This window comes from Odocoileus virginianus, chromosome 10 (genome assembly GCF_023699985.2).
Source record: "Odocoileus virginianus isolate 20LAN1187 ecotype Illinois chromosome 10, Ovbor_1.2, whole genome shotgun sequence".
Lineage (NCBI taxonomy): Eukaryota > Metazoa > Chordata > Mammalia > Artiodactyla > Cervidae > Odocoileus > Odocoileus virginianus.
In genome coordinates, this window is record NC_069683.1 from 2,109,528 (window position 1) to 2,124,390 (window position 14,863).

The 14,863-nt window shown below is 45.2% G+C and overlaps 1 protein-coding gene across 1 annotated transcript; it reads left to right on the forward strand.

The window, feature by feature from the left end:
* Positions 1 to 575: 575 nt before the first annotated feature.
* LOC110124000 (olfactory receptor 1S1-like) lies at positions 576 to 5,528 on the forward strand. Its single transcript, XM_070473713.1, is given in 5 exon segments — positions 576 to 773; positions 3,138 to 3,240; positions 3,433 to 3,563; positions 4,568 to 5,503; positions 5,505 to 5,528. Coding segments are annotated over 5 exon segments (1,392 nt in total).
* The last annotated feature ends 9,335 nt before the right edge of the window (positions 5,529 to 14,863 follow it).

The window sequence follows — 14,863 nt, forward strand, 5'->3', positions numbered from 1 at the left end:
ATGAGTTTGAGTAAACTCCGGGAGCTGGTGATGGATGGAGGCCTGGCGTGCTACGATTCTTGGGGTCGCAGAGAGTCGGACATGGCTGACCGACTGAACAACAAAAAGCTCGGCCCAGTCTGACAAAAATCTTATTTCGTAGTATTTGATTACATGGGAGTAGAGAGAATTGAGAATAAAACATCTATCAGTTCAGTTCAGTTCAGTTCAGTTGCTCAGTCGTGTCCGACTCTTTGCAACCCCATGGGCCACAGCACGCCAGGCCTCCCTGTCCATCACCAGCTCCCGGAGTTACTCAAACTCATGTCCATCGAGTCGGTGATGCCATCCAGCCATCTCATCCTCTGCCGTCCTCTTAAAGGCTCCTTACAGGGATCCCTGGGTGATGACGAATAAAAGGATGAGGATCACTGCTCTCGACGGACTGGACTTATACTTCCCTTATCAGTATTTTCATTGTTTTACAAAAAACGATTCCATGGAATCTAAAGACATCGAACCTGGAGATCTATATTGAGAGGGCACGGACAGATGTGAAGCAGCACAAGAGGCGGACCGTATTGGACACAAGCCTTATGTTCCCTCTTCTTTCTGACGACGTAGTTCTCCTTCCAAACGCGGCTGCCTCTTTCCAAGCTCTCCCGCTGACTGGCGCCCACACTGAACCTGGGCCACACGTGATCACGCCAGTGCCCCTCAGCTTCTGGACTCAGATCAACAGTCGTGCTGAGGAATATGGTTCCCGACTTTCTCTGTGGCCACCGAAGGGCCAGGTGATGCAGCGTGAAAGTTCAAGAGAGTGAGGTCCGCGTGGGGCCAGCCTTGGCCGACGGGAAGCAAGAGAAGAAAAGAAACAGGGTCTGCAGCTGTCCCTCTCTGCTCTCCCTGGACTGATCCTAGCTGTGCTTTCTCCTCGCAGAGGAGTCTACCTTAATAAAGTTTATCTGATGAGTAATTTTCTCCAGCTCTTGCCCCTCACTGTGAACACTCACCCTTGCAGTAATTCATTTCTCTGCATTATACTGCATCTAGCCCAGGCTCCGTTCCTTCTCTTGTCCTCTTCTTTACATCATGGGATTTCATCTTCCAAATAAAATTTTAAGACTTAGATTCTTCCTTCAGGCTCTAGAAATGAGAAGATCCATGCTAAGATAGAAGTTATCATCGTCCCTTCAGGCTGCTGTAACAAAATGCCATAAATCGGGTGGCTTATAAACAACAGAAATGCATGGCTTACAGTCCTGGAGGCTAGAAGTCCATGGCCAAGGCTCTGGCAATTCAGTGTCTGGTGAGAGCCTGCCTCCTGGTTCACGGACTGCCATTTCCTCGTTGCATTGTCATGAAGTAGACGGGGCAAGGGAGCTCCTTCAGACCTCATTTATAAGGATGCTAATCCCATTCCTGAGGGCTCTGTCCCATGACCTAATCAGCTTCTAAGACCCTATCTCCTAATGCCATCACCTGGGGTCATGCTTCAACATGTGAATTTTAAGAGGACACAGACTTTCAGACCATAACATTACTGGAGAAGGAACTCAAAAATATGCCTCATGGACAAGTTGTAGAAAAAAGGATTCTGGTTCCACACACATTTCTTTCCTAGTCATAACCAGACAGATGATAGATAGGTAGATAAAATAACTTGCCTTTGCCTTTTTCTCCATCACCCAGTTATTTTGAACATTAGTCATGAATTCAATCAGTCTATAGGTTAAGTCATTTCCTGTTAAGGGGGAGTGAGTGTTCTTGCTTAGGGTGAGAAATCACTGAATTATATTATGAAGCAGATGCAGTCATTAGAAGTAGGAGTCTATGAATTTTGGTTGTGTCTCTGGTTATATACCCTCCCTTTCTCCTGTCTATCTCAGGGTCTGTATTTCCAGCCTTCCCACTGTATCTGTGAACAACTGAATATCAGTGCAGTCTGTTTCTTCCAATCCTAAAAACCCAGAGTTTATTTCTTTAGTTTGCAACTGAGAGCCCCGAGTGCTGAATCCCTTCGTCCCCAGATACCCTTCCAACACCAACCTTCACTCAAGTGGGAAGGAGACTGTGGTCTACCCCCTTCCACGAGAGATGGCGTCTCTTTGGAGTCATAATCCCCAGTGCAGGAATTACCCTCAGTTCTCAAGGTATTTACTGTTTCCCCTCGATTAGGCACTAGAGAGGAAACAGAAGGAAATCTCAAAATGCTGCCAGTTCACTGGGAACATAAGACACGCAGCAAACAGTTCAGTTGCTACAAAGAGCAATAAGCACCTAAGTCACAAACAGGAAATCACAGGTGGGAAGAGGCGCCTGAAGACAAACAAGAAAACAGGGCGGCCGGCCTATTCCCCGTGCACCTCACCGAGCCTGGGATGCGAAAACAGCCCTCTGTTCTGAGGAAAACCCTCCAGGGACACTGTCCCCAGGGACCTAGGAGGAGCTCACTGTCCCACATGAGCCCGGCGCCGTGACTGATCCGCGCTGCACTTGGGGAAAGAGCCTGGTTCCGGGAAGAACACGGGACCTGCTGTCTGTCTCCCCTGCAACCCTGCCCCCAACAAGCTAAGCTGCTGGGTCTAGAGCCCAGTGGCGTCCTGAGGTCCGAGCCTCTTCCAGAGGTGAGCCTGGTTAGACGGCAGCATTGCTGCTCTCGACTAGTTAGGCAGGCGCCCCGGGGACTCGGGGCGGGTTTTGCAGGACTTCTGGTGGCAAGACAGGTAGGGCAGGAAGAGGAGGTTAGAGACTGTCGCTCAAAATACACACTTGCTCGTGCTAGTCAAGCGCAAACCAGCCCGCGGCTTCACCCTCCCAGGACCCTCGAAGGCTGCTCCGTGTCTGGCCCTGAGGTTGGGTAGAGATGCCTGCTGGTCCTCTGTCTCTCTTTAGTTTGGCCTTGGCTCCTCTCTCCTACATCGAAGCCTCAGTCTCTCTCTCCCTCCATCCCCTCCCTCTCTTTCATCTCCAAGTCACGCTTCTATGGGCCAGAGAGGCGTCGAGACCCTCTGCAGTCCCTGCCCCCTTTCAGTCTTCCAGGGCCCTGGGGTGGAGGCTTCTTTCTTTCTTTCTTTCTTTCTTTCTTTCTTTGTTTTCCGGCCTCTTCATGGAAAGAAAAGCTCGTGGAGACTTGGCTCTCTCTCTAATCTTTTAAGGACAAGAATTTCGGGAATAAGTGGAAGAGAGGGAAAAGTGAGAAGGAGGAATCAGGAAAGACAAGAGCAGCACGGCTTGGCTCTCCAGGCAGTATTCTCCCCGGTAAGCCGCAAAGAGAGCCGCATTGGATCCAACCTCCCTTCCCTGACCCGGGGTGGGACCTCGGGAGGTCTCAATGTCTTTCTGCTTGCTTCTAGTTTTTAAAAATTAGTTTTACCTGGTACTAAAGGCCTACTTCACCAGGGATCCAAAAACCCAACCCGATTAGAAACTTCAGTTTCACGTCCTTCGCAGCCTGCGTCCTCCCTTCGGAGCCGAGTCGGCGCTGCAGCGTGGGGTGTGGCGCGGGGAGCCGTAAGGAGAAGACTGGCAGTGGAAAGGGGGCGTCTTCTCTCCGCTGCCGTGGAGTACTCGGGGGTGGCGAGGTGTGGGTGGCAGGCCGGCTCCATCGTGAGAACACTTGGGATTCTTCAGGGGCCTTTCAGGGACTGGTCCACGAAGCATTTCCTTGACAAGGGTGATGAGTGTTCTCCCTGATCTCTCTCTGACTGCCGTCTCCTAGGACAGCCCCTCCCTGACCCCTTATTCTATAACCTCCTCTACCCCAAAAGGCTCCTTGCTGGTTGGAGTCCCCGCAAGGAGGCTTGAGCTCAGCGACTTCCCGCAGCTACCACTTGGCCTGTGGGCAACTCACGCTGTGTCCCGTGTGAGGACAGATGCAGGACGGTCCTGCCACATAAGCAGTGAGCTGATGCACGGAGCCCCCATCTTCCGACAGAGAGGAAAGCCGAGACTGTAGGTTCTTAGGTGTCCCCTGAGCTTCTCCATCCACCTGACACCTAAGCGCGAACGAGGTGAAAGTCTGGTCTCCCCTCCATGTACACCTCCTCCAAGAACAGTTCTTTTGGGGGAGAGTCCCCCTAACTGGAATGGGAAGGAGCACCCACACGACAGTATATTCCCGTAAGGGTTCCTAACACTTAGCTGTTTCTACTTTTCCAAACTCGTCACTTTAATGACTCTTCAAAAGGATGCAAGTGAATAGTGGGAAAGGTCTTGGGACCAGTTAGTCCATTTTTAAGTAATTCCTTCAGGGCTAATCTAGCACCTTCGGAAAACAGAGCATACATCGCTTATTGTCTCCAATTCAGGGCATCTAACCACATTGGAGCCAACTGTAAAAATCACATTCGGAACCATGTTAGAGTTTAAAACATATTCATCGAGAAATATCTATCATGTCCCAACTTTTCTTTCTAAGGCATTTTCTGAGTCTCTGCACTGCTGATGGAGTTCCTTATTAAATAACCTTTCTCCTTCATTCCCCTTCAGCCTAGAGGGAGTGTCCACCTCCCTGCCATGACCCCAGTTGAATGGTACCACACTGGGTTTTCGTGTGGGGGTGAAGACTTTGCGGACCTTTCTCCAGATCAGCAGAAATACGCATGAAGGAAACCAAACGAGCATCTCCGAATTTCTCCTCCTGGGACTCTCCAGCCAACCTGGGAAGCAGGAGCTCCTCTTTGCACTTTTCCTGGCTATGTACCTGGTCACCGTGGTGGGGAACACGCTGATCGTTCTGGCCATCAGCTTGGACCCTTACCTTCACACCCCCATGTACCTCTTCCTCGCCAACCTATCCTTGGCTGATGTTTCCTCCATTTCCACCTCAGTCCCCAAAATGCTGATGAATACTCAGACCAAGAGTCCATCCATCTCCTATGAGAGCTGCATCACACAGATGTATTTCTCCATTGTCTTTGTTGTCACTGACAACTTCCTCTTGGGGGTCATGGCCTGTGACCGCTTTGTGGCTATCTGCCATCCTCTGAACTACACGACCATCATGGGACCCAGGCTCTGCCTTTGGCTGGCCGCCATCCCCTGGGCCCTCAGTAACGCCGTCGCCCTGACACACACCCTTCTGCTCCTCCGATCTGTCTTCTGTGACGGCCACGCTCTCCCGCACTTCCTCTGTGACTTGGCCCCGCTGCTCAGGCTGTCCTGCTCGGACACGACGGTCAACGAGCTCGTGCTCTTTGTCGTGGGCTCGTCGGTCGTCACCCTGCCCTTCGCCCTCATCCTCGTCTCCTACGCCTGCATCACCCGGGCTGTCCTGAGACTCTCACGCCCAGAGGGGCGGTGGAAAGCCTTCTCCACCTGTGGCTCTCACCTGACAGTCGTGTTCCTCTTCTACGGGACCATCGTGGGGGTCTACTTCTTCCCCTCGCCCTCTGACCCTGACAACAGAGACAAGATCGGGGCGCTGCTGTTCACCGTGGTGACCCCCATGATGAACCCCTTCATCTACAGCCTGAGGAACAAGGACATGAAAGGGGCCCTGAGGAGACTCCTCTGTGGGAGAAAGGGCTCTCCCTGTGATGCCCTGAGCGTCTGAATGCCTTTCGTCCCCACTGCAAAATGGATGATTCTGCTCAGAGTCCATAGCATAGACAGGATGGTTTAACTTTTGATGAGCTTTCAGAAATCTGTCTCCTATTCCGAACTCTGAGGGTTTGGGGCTTTTCCACACAGCACTGACTTTTCTAAACAAGACCCTTAACCCCCATGGTAACTCACAAGAGTTCTACACATCTTGATTATAGTCTGTGTTACTACTAACTTTGGAGCAAACTATTTATAAATTAAAAAACCGATTTGTAATTTTTTAATAACAAGCACATGGAGTACCTACAATCTAGTTGTTCCATCTTTGAGGACTGTTATCATTAATTCCTTTGTTCAATCTAGCTTTCTCAGTGCCAGCTTTCTCATAGTTTGTTTCACCAAATTTGCTATTCACACAAGATGTTTAATAGTTATAAAAATGAAGAGGCCCATGTTCAAATAATTTGGGGCATCTTTGAGGTAAATGGAGCAAAATTTCTTAACTAGATGATTTCTCAGAGACTTTAGTACAGTATAAATCCCCAGGAGGTTAGGTACGCAGCATTTCTCCAAACTAAACTCATGCTGTCATATAGGATACGGTTCATCACAGAGATAGATGGGACTGGTGTTGTGAAAACCACATTTTGGGGAATGCATGCCAATAGAAAACCAGACAGCGTGTGTACAGAAGACCTGATTCTAGTCTTGACTGTGGCCACAAGCAGATGTGAGACTTTAGGCGTATCAGCTCGCCTTCTTGACCCTAGTTTCTCATCTGCAAACTGAGGTCACTGATCACCGTTGCTTCCAACTGAGGGTGCCTACAGGGATTTTCCAAAGTTCACACTGTCAGACGCTGCAATGCCTTCTCTGCTCTATCGCCTGCAGTGGTCTTGGATTCAGATTCCGATCAAACTCACAAGATGCACGAAGAGTTAAGCTTTAAGCAACCATCAAGACAGGATGCAGGACAGCCATGCAACACACAGTGACAGCCAGGTAGAGATCTCGTGAGGCACAGACCTGCCTTCTACATACCTCACTCACCCCACACTTGGAATAATGATCATGAGAGAGAAGGCAGTGGGAATGGACCATCGTGAGAAAGAGCTGGAAGTCAAGGAAACTTTATTTATTTGCTTATCGCATAAAGGCCCTCAGGGGTGTGCACCTAGGCCCCATTTTCTGGCATACAGCTGCATCTCATCAAATAAGGTTGCTCATCAATCACAGACCCCCCCCATGACCAATTTAAATAGATGCAAGTGCCCTTGTCACCTCAAAGCCATTTCAGCAGGACTTTCGAGTGTCTTGGATCCAATATAGACCTTTACAATTCTCGAGTTAGTTGCAAGAGGGATTTGATGGCATGTCAAAGCTCAGACTTCTCCAAGGCTGAGAGGAGACTGCAAATCATCTTTGACAGCTTTCCCTCCGAACCCTTGCCTGGATCTATTAGCCCAGACTCCCGGGAAGGAACCTCAGTTCCCTTGTATTCCGAAAATGCCTAAGTTGCACTCCAGCTCCAGAATTTTATGAATGTAGATGCCTACTGCCTAACGGACATGTCCATCAGACATCCATCTTAAAAACACCTTGTGGCCAAGGAGGAGAGTTAACAAAACATGAACAGCGGCCGTGGCAGGCTGTGTTTTCCAAGAATGGACGCGACAACATTTCCGTCCCACGTGCTCTTGAAGGACTGGCCACTTCCTCATCAAGAGGTGGAGTCTGAGGCCCTCCCCTGAAGCTGCAGGACTGTGGGGGTGGCTTTGACCAACAGAGGATCCCAGAGTGGTGCTGCGTGATCCCCGAGGCTCTTAGAAAACCCAGTGCACGCTCCTGTAGAATGCACTCTGGGGCCTGAATCAGCACGGAAGAAGCCCCTCTATTCTGAGGTCGCCCTGCTGGAGAGACCGGAGAGTCAGAGCGAGATGCGCAGGGTGGACCAGATGTTCTAACCAACACGGCTCTGAGTTTCCCTGCCAGGCACCCGCCACGCGAGGGCGTGAAACTCCTGCTGACCCCGGCCTCAGCTCTGATGGCAAAAATGTCATTGCATTTCACAGCTCTGAGTGAAAACTGCCTGGCTGCACTGGCAACTCCGAGAACTCTGAGGGATAACAATAAAACGACGATTATTACTGTAAGTCCCTTACTTTGGGGCTTTGTTATACAGCAGCATGTAACCAAAATGTCGGTTTTGTTTGATGGGATAGAGTGATTAATATCATATCCTATATCGTTTGGGGGTTTCCCCAGCGGCATGGGTGGTAAAGAACTCGCCTGCCCTTTCAGGAGATGTAAGAGACATGGGTTCAGTCTCTGGATCAGGAAGTTCCCCTGGAGTAGGGGAAACCTATTCCAGTATTATTGCCTGTAAAATTCCATGGACAGAGAGCCTGGCAGGATACAGTGTGTGGGGTCACCAAGAGTTGGACGTGACTGGGTACACACATACCACACCCCCGCCACACACACACACACACACACACACACACACACACACACACATTATTTCATTTTAACATTTTACTGTAGCCACCATTTTAGGAACAAAAAGTGCTTTTTTTATATTAAGGAAGATAAGCTGTCTTGCCTATTAAGTCATCGTGGATACCATGGTACCAGAATCTTCTCAGCTGCATAAACATCAATAAGGCAGAGCTATAACTTTGTCTCTTTATTCTGGTTTCATCGAGCCCATGTTTGATGGAATAAGTACCAAGATGGTCAGACCTCCGTCATTTGGTTTGAATTGGGCCTCATCCCCACGGGCCTGTCCTGGACCTCTATAACCTCTGTCTTATAGGTCCTACAGAAGGTGCGTTCATTCTAAGATATCGCTCCATCTGCAGTGAGTAATGGAGACGCTGAGTTGGCTAGAAACAGACTTGAATGCAGGTTGGAAGCTTGCCTGAAAAATTAAATGAAGATTAAGTTTGGGACACAAAAGACAATTGATTAAGGAAATAAGGAATCACAAACTTTTATGAAAACCTTGACAGGTTTTCACAGAAGAAAGGCATAAATCTGTACTTAAATTCTTGTATTTCCCTGAATCATCCCTCTATTTGTCATTTTCAGCAAACATCTATTATAAACCTTCTTTTCACCAGGCTCTGAGTCTGGCCCTGGGACAAAGAATGAATAATTCAGTCTATACCCTTAACACACGCACAAACTAAAGAGAGGAACTGACAAAAAATTTAAATGATTTTTAAGATTTGATAAACAGACACAATATTTAGTCAATAATCCATGTCATTAAATTTAGAAAGCATACAGATTTTGTTCAAAGCACAGATAAACTGAACTTTATGCCGTAATTGTTCTTTTGTGTTAGTCTTACTTGAGAAAAGCTGACTTGTGGTTCTATGAATAAATTAATAAAAACCTCTGCTATTTAACTGTAGGTAACAGAAATGCCTCAGAAATGTGTAGGAAAAATTCATATATGGAGGAAGAATAATTTGAAAAACCTACTGTATAAAGTGTCAGTAAATGTCCATATATTTATTCACTTAACAAATAATTTTAGTATTTAGTGAGAGTCAAAATAAGGCAGCACCACTGCTTTCCCAGCTCTTACTTTATAATGCATGAGACGGACAATGAACATATAAATAAATGGCCATACTATGAGGCAACTAGAAGGCCTGTGATAAGAAGTGAAGTGGGATCAGGGGACAGACAGTGTCACAAGCTGGAATAGCTGTTTTAGGGAGGGAAGTTCAGGGGTGGAGGAAGGTTTGTCTTAGGTGTTTGAGCTGAGACCTGAATAAACTTAAGGAATAAGCCATGAATCATCTTGAGGAATAACATTCCAAGAAAAGGGAAGAGCAGATCCTCTAATAAATAAAAAAAGATCCTGATATGAGAGCATGTCTGATATGTTGAAGGAACAGTAAGCGCACTGGACCAGGGGGAACGGAAGGCACATAGATACAGTCCTGGGGGTAGCTGGGTACCCAACCTGGTTGAATCTTGGAGTCATGGCAAAGAATCTGCATTTTATTCAAATACCTCCAGCACTTAAAGCCACGAGACGGGATGAAATTACCCAAGGAGTGACCTCAGTGGGAGAGGAAGACCTATGACTAAGTCCTGGCTGACTCTGATATTCAGAAATAAGGAGCCGGCAGAGGAGGCTGAGCAGCAGCCAGGAGGCAGGGAAACAGCAGAGTCAGGACGATGGAGGAAGGAGGCGGAAGCTCCTCCAGAGAAGGGGGTCACCCGCCTCAAACACCGCAGGGGCCACCATCGCGCCCGAAACCACGCATCCCCATCTGCGCTCCCCAGTCCACACTGCTCTCATCCTGAGCCATCTCCCCACCAGATCCACATCCTCAGGGCTGGATTCAGATTGGGGATGCCTCCTTCAGAACATATTCCTCAGAAGATGGAAACACCTCAGATTTCTCATTTGCCTCTGTCTTCCTTCCACGGCTTATGCCTCTCTGTAGTTTCTTTTTAACAGAGGAATTTAGATGACTCAGAATGACGAATCCCATTTAAACTGGCCTATGACTTTAGGCAATGCCCTTGGTGACCTTTTTAATGAGCTAAGAATACTCTGGAACATCTTCTACTTTCTTTGATAATCAAAGGATTTCTCACTGTGATCAAGTACAGTTCCTCTTAGAAACACAAGAATTGTTTAACATTTCAAAAGCAATCAATGTAGCTCACCATATTAAAAAGCAAAAAATAAAACTGTGATCATGCTAATGGATGCAGAAATTGATTGTGGACAAAATCCATTATTCATCCTTGGTTTTAGGTGGGGGAAAATCTCTCAATAAACTAGGAATCAAAGGGAGCTCCCTTAACCTGGTAAAAGTCATCTGTGAAAAATCTGCATAATGAAAAGTGAGAGACTAAAAGTGAAAGTGAAGTCGCTCATTCGTGTCCGACTCTTCAGGAACCCCCCCATGGACTGTAGCCTACCAAGAATGTTGGAGTGGGTTGCCATTGCCTTTTCCAGTATGGATGCGCGAGTTGGACTATAAAGAAAGCTGAGCACCAAAGAATTGATGCTTTTGAACTGTAGTGTTGAAGAGACTCTTGAGAGTCCCTTGGACTGCAAGGAGATCCAACCAGTCCATCCTAAATGAAATCAGTCCTGAGTGTTCATTGGAAGGACTGATGTTGAAGCTGAAACTCCAATACTTTGGCTACCTGATGTGAAGAGCTGACTCACTGGGAAAGATCCTGATGCTGGGAAAGATTGAAGGCGGGAGGAGAAGGGGATGACAGAAGATGAGATGGACTGACTCAATGGACCTGGGCTTGGGAAAATTCCAGGAGTTGGTGATGGACAGGGAGGCCTAGAGTGCTGTGATTCATGGGGTCGCAAAGAGTCGGACACGACTGAGCAACTGAACTGAACTGAACTGAGGTGATGGATGTTAACTAATAGTAGTAATCATTTAAATATATATAATCAAATCATTATTTTATACACTTTAAACATATACTATATGTCAATTACATCTCAATAAAGCTGGAAAAATTACAGAAATAAAAATAACAAAAATATATAAAATAAAATAATATGCCACAGGCTCAGAGAACAGTGCTCAAGGAGAACTTATGGTAGCAAATTTGGAATTAAAACACAGAGAAACATTGTATCAAAGGTTCTAGCCAATATAGTAAGGCAAGAAAAAGAAAGTCACTTAAATTAGAAAGGAAAAAAGTATTATTTATATGATTTTCTAAGTAGAAAATTCATTGGAATCTGCAAAAAACTACTAGATTTAATAAGTAAGTTTAGCAGTGTTGTCTGAGCAATATAAAAAATCAATAGCATTTCCACAAGCATGGAACAGTTGAAACTGAAATTTAAAAATCAATACCACTACAATTGCATCAAAAGTAATAGAATATTTAAGGATAAATCTGACAAATGAATTGAAAAATCTATACACTATAAAGTACAAAACACAGAAATTAAAGAAGGCTAAAATAAAAGGAGATGCATCATGGATCAGAAGAATCAGTATTGGTATTATATCAATTGTCCCCAAATTGATCAATCAGATTCAATGAAATATCAATCAAATTGCAAAAGACATCTTTGCATAAATTGAAAAATTGGATTTTGAAAATGATATGGAAATTCAGAGGGCCTAAAATAGTTAAAATGATTATGAAAATGGCTGAAGTTGAAGGACAAGCACTGCCTCATTTCTGACATTAGTATGCAAGCCAGTGTGGTACTGGAGTAAAAGCATAAACTTATATCACTGCAACAGAAGAGTCCAAACATGGGCCCACATGCACGGACAACTGATGCTTGACAAAGGCGCAGAGGGAATTCAGTGGAGAAAAGACAGTCTTTTCAACAAACGATGCTGGAACATCTGAGTGTCCATATGCAGAAGTGTTCATTTCAACCTAAACCTTGTTTCATATACAGAACTCAACTCAAAATGGGTCCTGCACATAAACGTAAAACCTAAACTATAAACTTCTAGAAGACAAAGGAGGAAATCTTTGTGACCATGGAGACAGGCAAATATTTCTTAAATATGATACCAAAAGCACAATCTATAAATGACAAAATTGATAAGTGGGACTTCATCAAAATGAAAAGCATTTACTCTCTGAAGGACACTGCTAAGAATAACACAAGCAACGATGTAGGAAATGGGAGAAAATATTTGCATATCATATATCTGATAAAGGACTTGTATCTAGAAGTATAAAGAGCTCTTACATATTAATTATAAGAAAACAGAAAGCCCACTTAAAATAGGCAAAAGATTTGAACAGACTCTTCACCAAAGACTTACTAAAGGCAAGTGACCACATTTAAAAGTTAAATATCAATGTAATTACTCATCAGAGAAATGCAAACTAAAATCACAGTGAAGTTCCATAGAAACCCACTAGAAGGCTGACATTAAAAAAGGATGGCCATACCAAGCACTGAAGAGGATGTGGAAGGCGTGGAAATGCGAGGTGATACGACCACTTTAGAACACAGTCTGCAGTTTCTTAAAAAGTCAATGATACACCTCCCATATGGTCCAACAATTCTCGCCCCAGATAGTTACCTGAGAGAAGTGAACGTGTGTATCCATAAAAGGACTTTTCAGGGATGCTAACAGCAGCTTTTTAAAAAAGAGCCAAACCAGGAGCAACCAAAATGCCGATCAATAGGTGAAGGAATAAACTAACCGTGGTATATTCATGCAATGAAAAAGCAATAACAACGGATGAACTGTTGACACTCAGAACAATACTAATGCATCTGAAAATAATCATGCTAAGTGAAAAAAGTCAGGCATTTCATTTATATAAAATTTATATAAATTTTAAGACATTCTAACTAATGGATAGTGAAAAGAGCAGATGAGTGGTTGCCTGGGCTCATGAAGGGGTGGGTGGTGGGAAGCGGCACATTCAAGAAAGTGGGATGGGGCAAAAGGAACCTTGAGGAGGAATGATGTGTCCATTATCTCTATTGTGGGGACCGCTTCCTGAGTGTATTCACATGTCAAAACTTACCAAACTGTACACTTAATATGCAATTTATTGCTTGCAATTCTGCCTCAGTGAAGCTGTTTTTAAAAAGTTTTGTAAATCAGAAGGGATTTCAGGCACATCCTTTGAGTCATATCTGATGAAATGATAGATGAATAGGTAGATAGATATAGAAAATAGATATAGATAGATAGATATAATAGATAGATGATAAATAGATAATGAATAGATGATGATGATGAAGATAGATGATAAATACAAGAAAATAATAAATTACATTTTTTAATGCTGTTAAACGGTAGGAAAGAGCAATGATCCGTGTTTCGATCATTCTGAAAGGAATCTTGAATTCTTGGACAATCACTAAAGACTGGAAAAGAAGATATGGAGATAAGTTTGGCGACTGTTTGGAGACCTCATGAAAGTGAAAGTGAAAGTGTTAGTTGCTCAGTCCTGTCTGACTCTTTGTGACCCCACTGGCTGTAGCCCACCAGGCTCCTCTGTCCATGCAATTCTCTAGGCAAGAATACTGAAGAGCTGTCATCATTCCCTTCTCCAGGGGATCTTCCCTACCCAGGGATCGAACCCAGGTCTCCTGAATTGCAGGCAGATTCTTTAGTGTCTGAGCCATCAGGAAGATAGTTCGGAGACCCCATGATAATGAACCACTTATTGGAGGAAGCTTTGACTCCAGAGGTGCTCTAGAAGGTCTTTAGAAGTCAATAGTTCATCTGAGTCAATCCTGCTCTTTCTGAGGGGGCTGCAAATTCTCCGATTCGCATCACTGCCCTACAAGAAGGCAAACATCAGTTCCCTGAATTTCATATCTATGTCAGTCCATTAGACGCATCCACACCAGCCCAGACCTACCAAACATTGAGACCAAGAAAGCAACTGAAATTCAGATGCCTCTGAAGCAAATTGCAACTGAGTACTATGGCCTGGAAGAAAGAGGAGGGAAAAATACAGAAGGGTGAATATCATTTAAGAGGACAAAAATACAGAAGGGTGAATATCATTTAAGAGGACATACTTTGGACACTTGAGATCACATCTTCCCTGGTCTGTCAGTTTCTTGATACTTGGGCAAGTTACACAATCTCCTTGGGTCTTAATTTCTCCCTTTTGGAAATGAGGTCAGTAATAATTACTTTCCATTAAATTTGTTGGGAGGACTAAAATAAATGATTCATGTAAAGCTTTTAGCCTAGTGTCTTCTGTTAGCTTAAGTGTGCATTTAAATTTATGCCAGCTTGATGGCTAGTTTAAAATCTACTAGTGAACTCTTTACCTCAGAAGGTGTCTGGATCCAAGGCTAATCCTGGCCCAGGAAATACTGTTCCAGACGGTTCTGAAATGAAGATGTCCACTGATCAGCTGTGGATCCCTCCACCCATCGGTACACGTGCACTGTGAGGTCTGGGACAATCACCATGAAAGTGCTGTTTATGAATTCACGTTTATGCTTATGAACGACACCCAGCACTTTCCCACCCTCAACATGCGCCAAGCTGTGAGGACAAATGAGATGCACGTGAAACCTGGCCCACAGTAAATGCTCAGTAAGTCTTACTTCACAGCTGAGAAAGAAGGCTGATAAGCCTTAACGAATCTGAAGCCATAATGGGCTAAGAAGTGACAGACTAGACACTTTGGTACCAAATTCTGAGCTCTTTCCACAATACAAAAATGCCTCTTAGCACCTATGAGAAAAGCTGATGGGTCAGGGAACATCACATGGCAGCTAATATTTGAAAAATGATCAAGATGCCCTCCATGGAGTTGCGTCACCCCAAGTGAAGTGATTTGCACAAAAGCGCGAGCAAAGGCTGATGTGTGA